Source organism: Taudactylus pleione, unplaced genomic scaffold (assembly GCF_031769625.1).
Source record: "Taudactylus pleione unplaced genomic scaffold, aTauple2 ptg001243l, whole genome shotgun sequence".
NCBI lineage: Eukaryota > Metazoa > Chordata > Amphibia > Anura > Myobatrachidae > Taudactylus > Taudactylus pleione.
Window position 1 is genome coordinate 20,919 of NW_028285643.1, and position 19,082 is coordinate 40,000.

Below are 19,082 nucleotides of genomic sequence, written 5' to 3' on the forward strand. Positions count from 1 at the left end.
GATAATCCTCCTTCCCCCTTACTAGTACAGTTTCGGGGCCCCTTCCCCGAGGCCTTTGCAGTTCTGGAGACATGCACCTACAGCACACCTTGGGTAATTCTGACTGGGATCTGGAGTTATGCTTGATTTTAGGACACAGCAGATTTGAGGAGCGGTGGAACGCATGGTCGGAGGTGTCCTTTCATGAATATTGTCCAGCCCCAATTAATGGCTGTGCCCACTGTGTTACAGTATGTATAGGTGCCATTCAGGGCGTATCTATCCTGTGACATTACAGATTTGGGTGTATTGTCTGTCTGTTAGTTTAGGGCAGGGATGGGGAACCTCAGGTCAGGGGGCCATATAAGGCCCCCGGAACCATGTGGACTGGCTCTCTGAGCTTTTTTTCTGCTAACCTCATCTGGCTATCAGGGTGCCTAGAATGTCGGCCTGCAGCTAGAATCTATGCTGCAGGGCCGCCTGGAGCACTCTTAGGACGCTTCAGATGGTCACACCGCTGATCTTACAGCTCCCCGTAGCATCCTCAGGATGATCCGGGCATTGCTGTATTCACTGGCTATTGTGGCCCCGCCCCCGTGTGACTTTACACGGAGGGGGCGTGGTCTGCACCAGGCCTACGAATAATGTTATATATATCAAAATGGCCCTTGGCAGAAAAAATGTTCCCCACCTCTGGTTTAGGGGTTGGATAGATGTCCTGGAAATGCTGAAACCTTCTGTAATAAGGCAATTCTTCTATGCATTTCTGAAGTGTTTTCAGAAAGTAAAGTACATTTTTAATTTGCTTGTTATCATTGGACCCCTTGTAATCCAGTTAACTCCCCCCCCCCCTCCCCTTTAGAAATGTGAGAACCATAACGTGATGAATGTAGCTCCCTCGAACTGCTCTGCTAGATTGTGTTGCTCAGCGTTTGTGGCACAGTATTAGCTGCGCGTATGACCATCTGCGCTGTGGCCACCAGCGTAACTCTGTGCACTAGGGGACAGGCCTCGGCCTTGGTGCCTGTATACGGAGAGGATATAAGTGACTCTCTGAGACCTGCCGTTGTCTCCCTTCCTGTTAGTCAGGAAGTTGTTAGCAGAATCTGTACAGGAGCTGACAGAGCGGCTCGTGAGAGGCAGCGAGCTCGTGTGACCAAACATGTCAGGCCGGGCCGGGGAAGATGGACACGCCACCCTGCCACGCTCTGTATCCTGCATCCACGAGTCCGGCATCATCCAACACCTGCATGGGGTAAGTGCCTCACGCCTCAGTGGCGGCACCACAGAGTAGTGCACGGCCTGCTCAGGTCAGCGACATTCTGCCTGACCAGCATGGATTGGTGCTATTCACAGTGCAGATGTCGATGGAATTATAAATCTAGTAGATTATTAATGAAGAGAGAAGTTTTTCACCGCATGTTGGAGACATAGGGGAGATGTATCAAGCAGGGAAAAGAGTGGAGAAGTAGCCAATCAGCTTCTAGCTATCCTGTTATAGAATGCACGTGACCATTCTAACTCAAAGCTGATTGGTTGCTCTGGTCCAATTCTCCACTCTTATCATTGCTTCATATATCATCCCCATGGTCTCCTGGTCACCCAAAGAAGTCCGGATATTGTAGAGTATCAAAGCCAGTAACACCTGGTACCAGACATGTTATAGAGAGGGACAGCGCCGTGCGTAGGAAAAGGAGAGGGACAGGGACATGTGTAGGGAAGGGACAGGGACAGTACTGTTTGTAGGAAAGGGAGAGGGACACCACTATATGTAGGACAGGGACAGCACCATATGTTGGAAAGGGAGAGGGACCCCACTATATGTAGTAAAGGAAGAGGGACCCCACTATATGTAGGAAAGGGAGAGGGACCCCACTATATGTAGGAAAGGGACAGGGACCCCACTATATGTAGGAAAGGGAGAGGGACCCCACTATATGTAGGACAGGGACAGCGCTATATGTAGGAAAGGGAGAGGGACCCCACTATATGTAGGACAGGGACAGCGCTATATGTAGGACAGGAACAGCGCTATATGTAGGACAGGGACAGCGCTGTATGTAGGAAAGGGAGAGGGACCCCACTATATGTAGGACAGGAACAGCGCTATATGTAGGAAAGGGAGAGGGACCCCACTATATGTAGGACAGGAACAGCGCTATATGTAGGAAAGGGAGAGAGACTCCATGTGGCCGGAGCCCGACCACACGTGTTTAAAATGGCTGCCACGGCACTGAAGGGATTAAGCCTCATGCTGCGGCACCATTTTTAAAAGAACCTTTAGGCGCAGTGCGCCACATACTGCGAATGTATATTTAATGTGTTTGAACATGTCATATTCAGTGTACTGTGCGCAGTTGTGGAAATGTACTTGTAAATGTACAGCCTATGCACTTATAAGGAATGTATAAGTTATTCTGTATTAGACGGCTGTAACATTAAAGTCAAATGGCTTTTGAGACATTGTCACCTCCTAGTGATTTGTTACTTATCCTGATGTAGTGACCAAACCTTCGTTTACAGGACATTCATTGATATGCAATGCAGAGGTCTCTGGTGTGTCTCTGTGTATAATACCCAGCAAGTTTGGGGAAAGCAGTTTATTTGTGTTTGAGAAGCTCCTATTGGGTGTAAGAACTTAGAAGGTGATAAGACTCAGAAAGCCCAAACTGGTTTTAGTCATAGACATGTGAGAGGACAAATGTCATAGAAAATTTGCATTATATTTACCTATCAGAGACCGTATCTGCTAACTCAGTTTGTGCTCTAGGCAAAGCAACTGTTTGTTTGTGTGGTGACGAGGAAATTATATTAGTATCTTTAAAATGTGAGACGTGTTTATTTATGTTTGGTGAGAGAGCCTGATTGGCTAGAAGGAACACAGTCCGGTTTTACCCCCTGTGGTAATGTGTATTGGAGTGACATAAAAGTAGGCTGCGTGCCTGGTAACATTGTACATCCGTGTATATCCTGTGTGGAGAAGAACTGCTGTTTGAGCTCTGTATGCTGAACCCCTTTAAACTGAAGGAAGAGTCTTTTTTAAGACTGTGAGCTATAAACACCTTTGCCTTACTACAATTGCATCTGAATCCTGCGACCAACAGAATTGCGCCAAACGCTATTTCGTTCTCCTGCTGTCCTGGGTTGAGCCGAGCGTCTCCAAGTTCAAGCCCTCTGCCAGCTACCGTGCAGACCTGGTCTATTGCGAGGGATGAGGAGGAATCAGCCGACACCAGTCAGGTGTTGTGGCCGCAGCTAGTCAATGCATATGCCAGCAGAAGCGGTTCCAGGTGCCCAGGTAGGAGCCTGGGTGTTCGTAAGTGGTTCCGAGTGCTGATCGGAGGAGCTTGGTGGTGGCAGCAACTTATGCGCCCATTGCGCAGTGGGCGGAGTCAGTGACAGGCTGTCACTGATGGTAAGCAGGAATGCCTGATACCCCAAGGTCCAGTGGGGGTCAAAACCTCAATCTGTGATCGGGAGTCGGCAAGAGGCCATCCGGTCACACCCCACCTTATGTAGGACAGGGACACCACCTTATGTAGGACAGGGACAGCATTATATGTAGGACAGGGACACCACCTTATGTAGGACAGGGACAGCATTATATGTAGGACAGGGACACCACCTTATGTAGGAAAGGGACCGCATTATATGTAGGACAGGGACAGCATTATATGTAGGACAAGGGACACCACTATATGTAGGACAGGGACAGCATTATATGTAGGACAGGGACAGCATTATATGTAGGAAAGGGAGAGGGACAGCGCTATATATAGGACAGGGAGAGGGACAGTGCTATAAATGACAGGGACAGCATTATATGTAGGAAAGGGAGAGGGACAGCGCTATATGTAGGAAAGGGAGAGGGACAGCGCTATATGTAGGAAAGGGAGAGGGACAGCGCTATATGTAGGAAAGGGAGAGGGACAGCGCTATATGTAGGACAGGGATAGCGCTATATGGAAGACATGGGCCCTCATTCAGAGCCGCTCGTTAGCGGCAGTACGCTCGTTCCGAGCGATGTTCGCACATCTGCGCATGCGTACGGTTTTTAGTACGCATGCGCGAACCAGTCAGTGCGGCCGAAAATCGTTTGTACGCTATATAGCGAGTGCCTGCTATTTTGAGTGACAGAATGAGGCGTATGTGGGTGGTAACAGGGGAAGGTGCTTGAAAACGGGGAGTGGATTTAGAACGCAGGCGTGCTTAAAGGTCAAAACGGGTGTTTTAAGGGTGTGCATAATTAATCCAGCAGCGTCATTGACCACGTCACTTGGTTTTTTTAAACTCAGAACTGCTCGCAAAATAGCGGTTGAAAAAACCAACCACAAGAATATCGAGCAGTTCATACGCTGTACGATGTACTCGATTAATCTAATAAATAGCGGACATGACGTATGGTGCGAGCGGCCAGGGGGCGTTTTTATCAAATAAACGAGCGTATGTTTTGCTCGCTCCTTCAGACTTAGAGGTGTCAACAGACTGCAATGTGCGAACGGATCATTTGAATAGCCACCCCTTGTTTTTGAACGAACGACCGCAAATAGCGAACGGCTCTGAATGAGGGCCATGGTCACCAATATATGTAGGAAAGGGAGAGGGACCCCACTAGTTGTAGGACAGGGACAGAGCTATATGTAAGAGACGGTCACCACTATATGTAGGAAAGGGAGAGGGGCAGAGCTATATGTAGGAAAGGGAGAGGGACAGCACTATATGTAGGAAAGGGAGAGGGACAGCATTATATGTAGGACAGGGAGAGGGACAGCGCTATATGTAGGAAAGGGAGAGGGACCCCACTATTTGTAGGACAGGGATAGCGCTATATGTAAGAGACGGTCACCACTATATGTAGGAAAGGGAGAGGGACAGCGCTATATGTAGGAAAGGGAGAGGGACAGCACTATATGTAGGAAAGGGAGAGGGACAGCATTATATGTAGGACAGGGAGAGGGACAGCGCTATATGTAGGAAAGGGAGAGGGACAGCGCTATATGTAGGAAAGGGAGAGGGACCCCACTATTTGTAGGACAGGGATAGCGCTATATGGAAGACATGGTCACCAATATATGTAGGAAAGGGAGAGGGACCCCACTAGTTGTAGGACAGGGACAGAGCTATATGTAAGAGAGGGTCACCACTATATGTAGGAAAGGGAGAGGGACAGCGCTATATGTAGGACAGGGAGAGGGACAGCACTATATGTAGGAAAGGGAGAGGGACAGTATTATATGTAGGACAGGGAGAGGGACAGCACTATATGTAGGAAAGGGAGAGGGACAGCGCTCTATGTAGGAAAGGGAGAGGGACAGCGCTCTATGTAGGAAAGGGAGAGGGACAGCGCTATATGTAGGAAAGGGAGAGGGACAGCGCTATATATGACAGGGACAGCATTATATGTAGGAAAGGGAGAGGGACAGCGCTATATGTAGGAAAGGGAGAGGGACAGCGCTCTATGTAGGAAAGGGAGAGGGACAGCGCTATATGTAGGAAAGGGAGAGGGACAGCGCTATATGTAGGAAAGGGAGAGGGACAGCGCTATATGTAGGAAAGGGAGAGGGACAGCGCTATATGTAGTAATGGGAGAGGGACAGCGGTATATATGACAGGGACATCGCTATATGTAGGAAAGGGAGAGGGACAGCGCTATATGTAGGAAAGGGAGAGGGACAGCACTATATGTAGGAAAGGGAGAGGGACAGCGCTATATGTAGGACAGGGAGAGGGACAGCACTATATGTAGGACAGGGAGAGGGACAGCGCTATATGTAGGAAAGGGAGAGGGACAGCGCTATATGTAGGAAAGGGAGAGGGACAGCACTATATGTAGGAAAGGGAGAGGGACAGCGCTATATGTAGGACAGGGAGAGGGACAGCACTATATGTAGGACAGGGAGAGGGACAGCGCTATATGTAGGAAAGGGAGAGGGACAGCGCTATATGTAGGAAAGGGAGAGGGACAGCGCTATATGTAGGAAAGGGAGAGGGACAGTGCTATATGTAGGAAAGGGAGAGGGACAGCGCTATATGTAGGAAAGGGTGAGGGACAGCGTTATATGTAGGACAGGGAGAGGGACAGCGCTATATGTAGGACAGGGAGAGGGACAGCGCTATATGTAGGAAAGGGAGAGGGACAGCGCTATATGTAGGAAAGGGAGAGGGACAGCGCTATATGTAGGAAAGGGAGAGGGACAGCGCTATATGTAGGACAGGGAGAGGGACAGCGCTATATGTAGGAAAGGGAGAGGGACAGCTCTATATATGATAGGGACGGCGCTATATGTAGGAAAGGGAGATGGACAGCGCTATATGTAGGAAAGGGAGAGGGACAGCGCTATATATGACAGGGACAGCATTATATGTAGGAAAGGGAGAGGGACAGCGCTATATGTAGGAAAGGGAGAGGGACAGCGCTATATGTAGGAAAGGGAGAGGGACAGCGCTATATATGATAGGGACAGCGCTATATGTAGGACAGGGAGAGGGACAGCGCTATATGTAGGAAAGGGAGAGGGACAGCGCTATATATGATAGGGACAGCATTATATGTAGGAAAGGGAGAGGGACAGCGCTATATGTAGGAAAGAGAGAGGGACAGCATTATATGTAGGACAGGGAGAGGGACAGCGCTATATGTAGGAAAGGGAGCGGGACAGCGCTATATGTAGGAAAGGGAGAGGGACAGCGCTATATGTAGGAAAGGGAGAGGGACAGCGCTATATATGATAGGGACAGCGCTATATGTAGGACAGGGAGAGGGACAGCGCTATATGTAGGAAAGGGAGAGGGACAGCGCTATATATGATAGGGACAGCGCTATATGTAGGACAGGGAGAGGGACAGCGCTATATATAGCAAAGATGACATCTGAGATTTGTTTCATCATGTGACACATGAAGACCAGAGGAGTAGGGGAAGTTCATTACTGTAACCATATCTGGACTTTGTTCCTAGATATAAATGCTGAGTAAGAAATAAGAATTCTACTTCCTTTTTAGTTACCATCAGAGAGATGCGGCATATGCAGCACTATTTACCAAAGCAGAGAAAGTTCTCCCCTGAAATGTTCATTTTCCTATGATCCTCTGCCCATACACCATACAGATAATCTTTGTTAGATGATCCTCGCTCATTATCACTGGTGAATCTGTGGAGTTCCCATGTGGATGAATACACTGCCCATACACCATACAGATAGCCTTTGTTAGATGATCCTCGCTCATTATCACTGGTGGATCTGTGGAGGTCCCATGTAGATAAATAACACTGCCCATACACCATACAGATAACCTTTGTTAGATGATTCTCATTATCACTGGTGGATCTGTGGAGGTCCCATGTGGATGAATACACTGCCCATACATCATACAGATAGCCTTTGTTAGATGATCCTCACTCATTATCACTGGTGGATCTGTGGAGGTCCCATGTTGCTAAATACACTGCCCATACACCATACAGATAGCCTTTGTTAGATGATCCTCGCTCATTATCACTGGTGAGACTGTGGAGGTCCCATGTGGATGAATACACTGCCCGTACACCATACAGATAGCCTTTGTTAGATGATCCTCACTCATTATCACTGGTGGATCAATGGAGGTCCCATGTGGATGAATATACTGCCCATACACCATACAGATAACCTTTGTTAGATGTTCATCGCTCATTCCTATTGGTGGATCTGTGGAGGTCCCATGTGGATAAATACACTGCCCATACACCATACAGATAACCTTTGTTAGATGATTCTCACTCATTCTCACTGGTGGATCTATGGAGGTCCCATGTTGGTGAATACACTGCCCGTACACCATACAGATAGCCTTTGTTAGATTATCCTTGATCATTCTTAATTGTGGATCTGTGGAGGTCCCATGTTGAATACACTGCCCGTACACCATACATATAACCTTGTTAGATGATTCTCACTCATTATCACTGGTGGATCTGTGGAGGTCCCATGTGGATAAATACACTGGCCATGCAACATATTGATAACCTTTGTTAGATGATACCCGCTCATTCTTACGGGTGGTTCTATGGAGGTCCCATGTTGGTGAATACACTGGCTGTACACCATACAGATATCATTTGTTAGATGATTCTCACTCATTGTCACTGGTGGATCTGTGGATGTACCATGTGGATGAATACACTGTCCATACACCATACAGATAGCCGTTGGTAGATTATCCTCGCTCATTATCACTGGTGGAACTGTGGAGGTCCCATGTTGGTGAATACACTGCCCGTACACCACACAGATAACCTTTGTGAGATGATTTTCGCTCATTATCACTGGTGGATTTATGTAGGTCCCATGTGGATGAATACACTGCTCATGCACCATACTGATAACCTTTATTAGATGATCCTCACTCATTCTCACTGGTGGATTTATGGATGTCCCATGTGGATGAATACACTGCCCATACACCATAAAGATAACCTTTGTTAGGCGATCCTTGCACATTCTTACTAGTGGATCTGTGGAGTTCCCATGTGGATGAATACACTGTCCATACACCTTACTGATAACCTTTGTTAGATTACTATTGCTCATTCTTGCTGGTGGATCTGTGGAGGTCCCATATGGATGAATACCCCTAGAGCTATTATTGACTTTCTTAAAAGGTGGGATGATATGGTACTTCAGTCTAAATGTATTATTAAATTACCGGCTAAAACTTTATCTTTAGCCGCCATAGCCCGTTTAATCCCGGATTTACCGGTAGCGCTTTTGCGTTCCCGAGGTATAGAATCCATCGCAGATATCTCGAATTCTTCCTCACTCCTCCCGTTTTCTCAAATACGATCTCAATTTCAGTTGCCTCCTGGAGAATTATTTACCTATCTTCGAATTCAGCATTGGGTGGTTAGTACCATTAAAGTGTGCGGTTCCTTGGAATTACCCTCGGCAAATATTTTGGCTAAATTGAAAAGAGGTAACTCAAAGGGTTCTATTGGTTTTTGGTATTCCATGTGTCTCCAGGCTAGCCCTCCAGTCAAATCCAAGTCCCAAGCTCAGTGGGAGTCAGATCTTCAGGAGGCCTATACCCCCCAGCAATGGGAATCTATTTACACCATTGCCCACAAACTGTCCAAATGTTATAACCATTTGGAGTTACAATATAAATTACCCCATAGGTTATACTTCACCCCAGCCAAATTACACGTAATATGGCCCGCACAATTAAAAAAATTGCTGGAGATGCAATGTGAATGTTGGAGACATACTCCATGTTTTCTGGAGTTGTTCTCATCTGCAGGCTTTATGGCAAGATTTATTTGATTTGATTTCCAAGGTTTTGAAAGTGAGTATACAGCCATCCCCCTCTTTGGCACTACTACACATTTACCTTTTAAGCATGTTCAAAAGTGACTGTTATATAGTGGGTCATATTTTAATAGCAGCTAAGACAGCAATAGCACAATTATGGACATCATCTACTCTTCCTACTATCCATAAGATTATGTATAAGGTACAATTTGCATTTCTAATGGAAAAAGTAGATGTTGCTTATTCCACGTCTGCTTCTTCACCAAGGACGCTATGGTTTAAATGGCATGAATATGTAACTGATGGTGAGGGCGTGGACCTTCTGCTTAGGGATATGCCTTCTGTATGAAGAACTATTTATATTATTAGACCTTATTCTGATTTTGGTATTTTCTTATATATTGTTATCCGTTTGATTTTTATATATTTTCGAATTTCTATTTTTTCTTTATTTGACTACGATATAATGCAATGTTTATTTTTGTGTATTGTGGTACCTTCCCTCTCTCCCCTCCCGTTTTTTTGTTGTGTATATATATTTTTTTTTCCCCTTGTTTTATTTTAATTTGTTATTTTATTGCAATTATTACAATTGTTAGTACTGTATTGTGATTTTTTTTTAAATTTAATAAAAGTTTATTGGAAAATAAAAGATAAATAGGCCCCACATTCTGAGCAAAGCATATAGAAACACCCGCCCTGTTCACATCGCTTTGCGAATAAGACACAATTGACAGTAAAAAGTCGCAATGAAAAGAAGCTTGGCGCTAATGTTTACCATGATTTGTAACGCACGGATGTAAGATGTACGTGGGCACATCTGGACCTGGCAGGCACTTTAGTTTCACTATGTATTTATTTTCTCTGTTTATTTTCTTGGTGAAGACGTAGGTACATTTACAAAACCACAGACACAAGCTGTAGACCAGGAAACCGGAGGCTGAGGGAGCATTTTCCTATCCTTGTGACAGATCATGGAACCCTCACAGCCCACCCTCCTATGCAGGTTTTCAGATTGATGCACCCAGTTAGACATTATTATTTAGTAAAGGAACCTTTATGTTTGTTTTTTTTACCTTGTCCCTCCCAGAAGGGTCCATGTCTTGTCAGCGATACATTTCCTAGCATTAGCAGTTTCTGGCTTATTCTCAGATAACCCCTAACTAGCCTGCTTACATACAGGTGAGATCGTCATTCGTTTCAGTCACCTGTGTAGTAGCAGGTTTAGTACTTCCTGGTCTGGGAGCTCTGAGTGCGTCTACTGCGAATCCACCTGCACTTACCATGAAGCTCCGTGATGGCCGGAGCTTATGGATTAAATACTGCTTATTCTACGTCACCGCGTCGTGATGTCAACACGCTCCCACCCTTCTGTCGCAAGTTTGGTAGCGCGACGGTCGCAAACCGGAATCCTGGATATATTGTCACCCTCCCGGGGCAGAGGAGTCTCCCTGGCAATCCGGGAGGGTAGGTAAACATGGGCTGGTTATATGTTTACAGAGTGCACTAAGATTGATAGGAGAGTCATCCCCAAGGTTTAGTATCACGAGAGGATTCTCACCCTGAGTAAGACTGACAGGAAGGTCATCTCCAAGGTTTAGTATCATGAAAGGATTCTCACCCTGAGTAAGACTGACAGGAGAGTCATCCCCAAGGTTTAGTATCATGAGAGAATTCTCATTCTGAGTAAGACTGACAGGAGAGTCATCCCCAAGGTTTAGTATCATGAGAGAATTCTCACCCTGGGTAAGACTGACAGGAGAGTCATCCCCAAGGTTTAGTATCATGAGAGGATTCTTACCCTGAGTAAGACTGACAGGAGAGCTGAGTGAGCTCAGGTGTCATACTGGTTCCCATTTCTGTATGTGGACAGTTGTGTCAGGGGGTCTCACTGGTCTTTTATAAGTAGATTTCTGAGGAGAAGACTTGTGGGGATCCTGCATAGGGAGGACACTTGCTGACTCCCCACACATTGGTTATTGTTTAACCCAACTCCGCCATTCCAGTCCACGTTTTAAGGATAGCTACGCTTGAGCACAGATGACTTAGTACCGCAGTCAATTTTATTTAACCATTTAGACTCAAGCGGGGATTTCCTTTAAAACCTGGATTGTAATGGCGGAGTTTGGGAAACTGTGGTTTAATTCCATCATTGCTGTATAACGCTGCTGCACAGGCATCACTGGGCCACCAGATGGAGCCACTGCATAGAAAAAGGCGTATGGACCACACATGAGAGCAAAGCATGAAACCAGAATAGGAAAATCTGCAGGTTGTCACAGCTGAGAAGGCGCCCTAAGCTTGTGCATGGGAGCTTGTTACAGTATGCTGGGGCTTTTAGTGCCACAACAGGTGGATAAATAAATGCACAGTTCAGTTTTTTTTTTTATTTACCATAAAACAAAGTAACCAATCAGCAATGAGCTTTTATCCGCCTAGTGCAAGTTAGACGAACACACGTGTCTAATTGGTGGTCCTGGGTCAGTGCAGATTTGCACCTTAGACCAGTGTTAGTAAATGTGACGTATTGTGCTTTTCTGCGATGTGGATATACTGTACAAGTGAGGACCTGTCTCCCCAGAGAGAGAGAGACTGCTGGAAGGAAAAGGCTCTGGTTAGATCTGGTTGTCGGTTGCTGCTCCCTAATAAATTGTGAATACAATTATCTACATTGTTCCAATGAAGGCTGGGCCTGGGCATGTATTTTATGATCTCACGCCGACGTATAGGTGTACTGGGTGCAGAAAACTTACTGTCTTCCGTGTGTGTTCCTCACTTACAGTCCTCCTCCGATGGCAGAAGAAGCAAAAGTCACTGAAAATCATCAGCGCTTCTCATTGTTGTATGGCCCAAAGCCACTGCCTCGGGTGCTTGCCCCACCACCGACATTGATTCAGCCAGCACCCAGAGATGGTAAGTCAGGATCTTCAGTTATCGGGCTATCCGAGGCCACATTTAGGAGATCATTATAGTGTTTGATTACATGTATGAGATGGAGGACACTGGTGTATCTATGGGCTCTCACATCACCAGCAGGGAAGGGTTGGGTTGGGCCATGCGTTGGAGTGTGGTGTGGGTCAGTCTTTGTTTCCTGTGGGGTATCGAGAGTACTGAAACTGTTGCTATAACTTGTCTTATGGCTAATTTAGGCAAACAAAAGTCTGAGTTTTATGATTTTCATTGCGGTAATGCTTGCACCTCAGATTATAAATTGGAGTCGGGTATGGTGTATATAAACTCTGTGCCCTTTCACACCCCGTACTGACACTGTCTAATTAATGTTTTAAGGCCTTCAGAAGCCAGAATTAATGGATCGTCACTCAGGAAATATCTATGAACTAAACAAAGATGTAAGTTTGGAGGAACGGTGTCTACTTGTGACCGGTATTATCTTCTGCTTGTGTTGTTCTGCTCCCTCCAGAGGACATTATTAAGACCACACTTAGGGGTATATTTACCAGCATGCAGTGGTAACTGGCAATATGTACCTGTGCTTACCACATCTGCTCTAAACTGGTTACCTCTACAAATCATTAAATTACTGACCTCTTGCTTTACAAAGGTCAAAACCGGCCCCAACACGAAGGCCCACCCCAGTTGCTCTCTCAACATTTCCAACCTCATCTCAGCTAACACTCGCTCCTGCCCACTCCGCTCTCCCAACATCTCTAAACTCATCTCAGCTTACACTCACTCCTGCCCACTCCGCTCTCCCAACATCTCCAACCCCATCTCAGCTCACACTCCTTCCCGCCCACTCCGCTCTCCCAACATCTTCATCCTCATCTCAGCTCACACTCACTCCTGCCCACTCCGCTCTCCCAAGATCTCCAACCTCATCTCAGCTCACACTCACTCCTGCCCACTCCGCTTTCCCAACATCTCCAACCTCATCTCAGCTCACACTCCCCCTCCTGCCTACTCCGCTCTTCCAACATCTCCAACCTCATTTCAGCTCACACTCCTTCCCGCCCACTCCGCTCTCCCAACATCTCCAACCTCATCTCAGCTCACACTCCCTCCTGCCCACTCCGCTCTCCCAACATCTCCAACCTCATCTCAGCTCACACTCACTCCTGCCTACTCTGCTCTCCCAACATCTCCAATCTCAACTCACACTCCCTCCCGCCCACTCCACTCTCCCAACATCTCTAACCTCATCTCAGCTCACACTCACTCCTGCCTACTCCGCTCTTCCAACATCTCCAACCTCATCTCAGCTCACACTCCCTCCTGCCCACTCCGCTCTCCCAACATCTCCAACCTCATCTCAGCTCACACTCCCTCCTGCCCACTCCGCTCTCCCAACATCTCCAACCTCAGCCAAGCTAATATTCCCTAATGCCCACTCCGCTCTCCCAACATCTCCAACCTCACCTCAGCTCACACTCTCTCCTGCCCACTCCGCTCTCCTAACATCTCCAACCTCATCTCAGCTCACACTCCCTCCTGCCCTCTCCGCTCTCCCAACATCTCCAACCTCAGCCAAGCTAATATTCCCTAATGCCCACTCCGCTCTCCCAACTTCTCCAACCTCATCTCAGCTCACACTCCCTCCTACCCACTCCGCTCTCCCAACATTTCCAACCTCATCTTAGCTCACATTCCCTCCTGCCCACTCCGCTCTCCCAACATCTCCAACCTCAGCCAAGCTAATATTCCCTAATGCCCACTCCGCTCTCCCAACATCTCCAACCTCATCTCAGCTCACACTCCCTCCTGCCCACTCCGCTCTCCCAACAACTCCAACCTCATCTCAGCTCACACTCCCTCCTGCCCACTCCACTCTCCCAACATCTCCAACCTCATCTCAGCTCACACTCCCTCCTGCCCACTCCGCTCTCCCAACATGTCCAACCTCAGCCAAGCTAATATTCCCTAATGCCCACTCCGCTCTCCCAACATCTCCAACCTCATCTCAGCTCACACTCCCTCCTGCCCACTCCGCTCTCCCAACATGTTCAATGTTCAACCTCATCTCAGCTCCCGCTCACTCCTGCCCACTCCGCTCTCCCAACATCTCCAACCTCAGCTCACGCTCACTCCTGCCCACTCCGCTCTCCCAACATCTCCAACCTCATCTCAACTCACACTCACTCCTGCCCACTCCGCTCTCCCAACATCTCCAACCTCATCCAAGCTAATATTCCCTAATGCCACTCCGCTCTCCCATGGACCGACTCTTCTCCTTCTCCCTGACCATCTCATCCCACTCTCTCCTTCTGGATTTCTCCAATTCTATCCCACCCTGCCCCACTAAGACTTTCAAACATTCTGTTAAGATCCATCTCTTCACTCAAGCCTAGCACCCCCCTCCTAACTCTCCAGCCCCTCATCCCACCGCTCTTTTTCTGCTCCCTCTTTGTGTCCGCCAAAGTTCCCTTGGTAAGTACTTACAAGCAGGGCCCTCTCCCCTTTTGTATACTCAAAGTAATCGTGTACTGTATGTGTGCATGTTTGTAATATTATGTACACATGCATATTACACACACTCTCCCAGTCACACATGCAAACACTCACACACACATGCAAACACTGACACACTCACACATCCTGATGTATAGAATTATTGATCTAACCATCATAACAATCTATGGTGAATGGTGACTCATACATATGATGAACATTGGGCCTGATTCAGAGCCGAACGCTCTGACCAGAGCGCTCACTCTGAATCAGGGCCCTCCTACCTATTCTTGGAGCGGCCTCATGGATGCTCGCATAGCTGTGGGTTACCACCCACAGCTATAGCGAGCATCCATGATGATGGTCGCGATGGTCAAGACCATCGCGACCATCGGGCTTGCGACGAGACCCTGCGGTAGGGTCTCGCTGCCGCAAGCCCTGGAGTGATTTTGGCTCTATCAGGGCCAAAATCACTCCCACTGACATCACTACTGATGTCAGTGGGGCCGGCCCCAGACGGTAGGCGTTCCCATGGGAACGCCTCCGTCTGGCAGCCATGCCCCCGGCACGCCCACCAAAGGGGGCGTGCTGTCAGTCACCATCGACAGCACGCCCCCTTTGGTGCGAGACCCCGAGCGTCGGATTCCTCGTCGCTCGCCTGGTCTTGTGCATGCGCACGACGGAGCTCCCTCCGTTGTGCGCATGCGCATTTGGGCACCATCGATCCGCTTGTGAGCGTCCTGCGCTCGCAAGCGGGTCCGAATCAGACCCATAGTCTTATACAGGGTACACATGAAATTTCTTTAAGGGGCTCTTCCATACAGGAGGATCTGCTGCTTCAGGGGGCGCAGGGTACCTGACCTGGCCAACTGACGTGGTGTAAATCCTGTTCCACATACAGATAGATGGAATCGTTCTCACTGGCTTCCGACGCTTGATGGTCAGCAGTTCATCGACTGATGATGTTATCGAGAATGGGTCGGACGATGATTACCAGACGATGTGAGTAGCCGGATTCTATAATAATGGTATTAATACCGTATAGGCTATGTTACCTTTGTTTTCTTATAAATGTGCAGCAATCAACATGGAAATAAGTAACTTTGTAATAAGTACACAAATTCTCCGTAAACTGTGTATGAAGCGATTGGAAGCAGCCATTGAGCTTTCCCCAATAGGGATAATGCGTATACTACTGGCGGCGCAGTGACCTGGGATAAAGGGACTGTGGGCCTGATTCAGAGCCGCTCGTAAGCGGCCGCTCGTTCGCACTGAGCGATGTTCGCACAACTGCACATGCGTATGGGTTGCAATGCGCATGCGCAAAACAGTCATTGCAATCGGAAATCGTGCGCTCGTAAAACAGCGAGGGCCTGCTAATTTGATTGACAGAATGTACCGTTTGTGGGTGGTAACAGGGGAAGGTGCTTGAAAACGGGGGAGTGGAGATCTGAACGCAGGCGTGCCTAACGGTCAAAACGGCGTTTAATGGGTGTGCATAATTAGTAAAGGAGCATCATCGACCACGTCACTTGGTTGTCTTTTAGCCGGAACTGCTCGCAGTGATAGCGGGAAGTAAATCCTACCACAAGCACTGCGAGCAGATCAGATGCCTTTCGATGTTCCCGATTAATGAAATAAATACCGGAGATGACGTGTGATGCGAACGGCAAAGGGACGTCTTTGCTCAGACATAGAGGCGTCAACAAACCGCAAAGAGCGAGTGCTCAATTTAAATATACGGCCCCTTTTTTAGAACGACCGTCCGCAAATAGCGTCCGGGTCTGAATCAGGCCCAGGGAGCACTGGAGTGGGGAAGTCCCTTTTCCCTACCATGTGACCGTGCAGCCAATGATGGCGTTGTCATATGTGTAACCATTGGGATGTCCATCGGGAGTTCAGGTTTCTTGGAAACGTAGTTGTTATAAGTTACATTGGTCCCAATAATTTGAACAATGGACAGTATGACCTATTTTTGTTTCTTTTGGGTCTTCTTTAGTGGAAATCAGTAACGCTTGTCTGCAGATGTCACTGGTAGGATAAATGATACAATATTGTACTATGGAGACTGTAGAGGTTCCTACGGTTCCTGGGGCCCACACTACAGAGGGATGTATTCTATGGATACTGTGCTGTAGAAGGAAGGCTTGTCCCTATATCGTAGCTTCTCTCACGTAGCGGCCATGTCTGTAGGGGAAGCAGTTGGGAAGCCGAAGGACGGAATCCCGATGCCTGTCATTTACCTATGCTGGGAGCCCGACACCCGGCTTACCAATCGAAGGTAAGCCGGGTGCGGACAGCCGCGCGGGGGGGAGGGTTAGGTTTAGGGCTCCTGGGGGCACCCCCCGGGAGGTTAGGGTTAGGCTAGGGGAAGGGGGGGTTAGGGTTAGGCACCCCCGGGGGAGGTTAGGATTAGGCACCTCCCCCGGGGGACTTAGGTTTAGGCGGCGGGGAAGGGGGGGTTAGGTTTAAGCACTTAGAGGGGGAGGTTAGGGTTAGGCACTTGGGGGGAGGTTAGGATTAGGCACTTAGAGGGGGGATTAGGGTTAGGCACTTGGGGGGGAGGTTAGGGTTAGGCACTTAGAGGGGGGATTAGGGTTAGGCACTTGGGGGGAGGTTAGGGTTAGGCACTTGGGGGGGATTAGGTTTAGGCATTTAGAGGGTGGATTAGGATAAGGCACTTGGGGGGGAGGTTAGGGTTAGGCACTTGGGGGGGGATTAGGGTTAGGCACTTGGGGGGGAGGTTAGGGTTAGGCACTTGGGGTGGATTAGGGTTAGGCACTTGGGTGGGAGGTTAGGATTAGGCACTTAGAGGGGGGATTAGGGTTAGGCACTTGGGGGGGAGGTTAGGGTTAGGCACTTGGGGGGGAGGTTAGGGTTAGGCACTTGGGGGGGAGGTTAGGGTTAGGCACTTAGAGGGGGGATTAGGGTTAGGCATTTGGGGGGGAGATTAGGGTTAGGCATTTAGATGGGGGATTAGGTTTAGGCACTTGGGGGAGTTTAGGTTTAGGCACTTAGAGGGGGGATTAGGGTTAGGCACTTGGGGGGGAGGTTAGGGTTAGGCACTTAGAGGGGGGATTAGGGTTAGGCACTTGGGGGGGAGGTTAGGGTTAGGCACTTAGAGGGGGGATTAGGGTTAGGCACTTGGGGGGAGGTTAGGGTTAGGCACTTAGAGGGGGGATTAGGTTTAGGCACTTGGGGGAGTTTAGGGTTAGGCACTTGGGGGGGAGATTAGGGTTAGGCACTTAGAGGGGGGATTAGGTTTAGGCACTCGGGGGAGGTTAGGGTTAGGCATTTAGAGGGGGGATTAGGTTTAGGCACTTGGGGGGGAGGTTAGGGTTAGGCACTTGGGGGGGATTAGGTTTAGGCACTTGGGGGGGATTAGGTTTAGGCACTTGGGGGGGAGGTTAGGGTTAGGCACTTGGGGGGGAGGTTAGGGTTAGGCACTTAGAGGGGGGATTAGGGTTAGGCACTTGGGGAGGATGAGGGTTAGGCACTTGGGGAGGATTAGGGTTAGGCACTTGGGGAGGATTAGGGTTAGGCACTTAGAGGGGGGATTAGGGTTAGGCACTTGGGGAGGATTAGGGTTAGGCACTTAGAGGGGGGATTAGGGTTAGGCACTTGGGGAGGATTAGGGTTAGGCACTTGGGGAGGATTAGGGTTAGGCACTTAGAGGGGGGATTAGGGTTAGGCACTTGGGGAGGATTAGGGTTAGGCACTTAGAGGGGGGATTAGGGTTAGGCACTTGGGGAGGATTAGGGTTAGGCACTTGGGGGGGAGATTAGGGTTAGGCACTTAGAGGGGAGATTAGGGTTAGGCATTTGGGGAGGATTAGGGTTAGGCACTTGGGGAGGATTAGGGTTAGGCACTTGGGGGGGAGATTAGGGTTAGGCACTTAGAGGGGGGATTAAGGTTAGGCACTTGGGGGGGAGATTAGGGTTAGGCACTTAGAGGGGGGATTAGGGTTAGGCACTTGGGGGGGAGATTAGGGTTAGGCATACCGAACCCGTCTGTAGGACCCACCTTGATACACAATGATAAAATATCACTCTATTGGTGCTTATCAATTGTGGCTACACTTTAACATAAAACATTGCTGTGGCAACATCACGGTAATCACCGTACAATGGGCCTCATTCAGCACTGATCGCAAGTCTGCCATCGCACGCACCCGGCCGCTGCGAGAATATGCTAATGGATGCGTACGCACTGCCACCGCACCATAATATGCAGACGCCCAGCACTTCCTAAAGACGCCCCCTTACCTTCACTCACTTCTGTAATAATGTGCAAGATTGGAAAAACATCGGTACAATCGAGAACCATCGGATCAAGGTGCAGAATAGTGGTTAACCTGACCCGAATTGCTAAACCACCTGCACGTAGTGAGTACTCTGCTGCATATGGGTTC

The 19,082-nt window shown here is 48.4% G+C and overlaps 1 protein-coding gene across 3 annotated transcripts in view; it reads left to right on the top strand.

Moving 5' to 3' along the window:
* Positions 1–1,125: 1,125 nt before the first annotated feature.
* Positions 1,126–19,082, top strand: part of ARAP1 (ArfGAP with RhoGAP domain, ankyrin repeat and PH domain 1) — a 256,390-nt gene continuing 238,433 nt past the window's right edge. For 2 of the 3 annotated variants that reach the window (XM_088462450.1, XM_088462451.1), the window contains exons 1-4: positions 1,126–1,234; positions 12,048–12,178; positions 12,554–12,615; positions 15,573–15,673. In XM_088462450.1, coding sequence (XP_088318576.1) covers positions 1,164–1,234; positions 12,048–12,178; positions 12,554–12,615; positions 15,573–15,673 — 365 coding nt within the window. In that variant the 5' untranslated portion in view covers positions 1,126–1,163. Of the gene's footprint in view, positions 1,235–3,221; positions 3,278–12,047; positions 12,179–12,553; positions 12,616–15,572; positions 15,674–19,082 lie in introns of those variants that run through there. The other variant, XM_088462452.1, reaches the window with a different exon arrangement.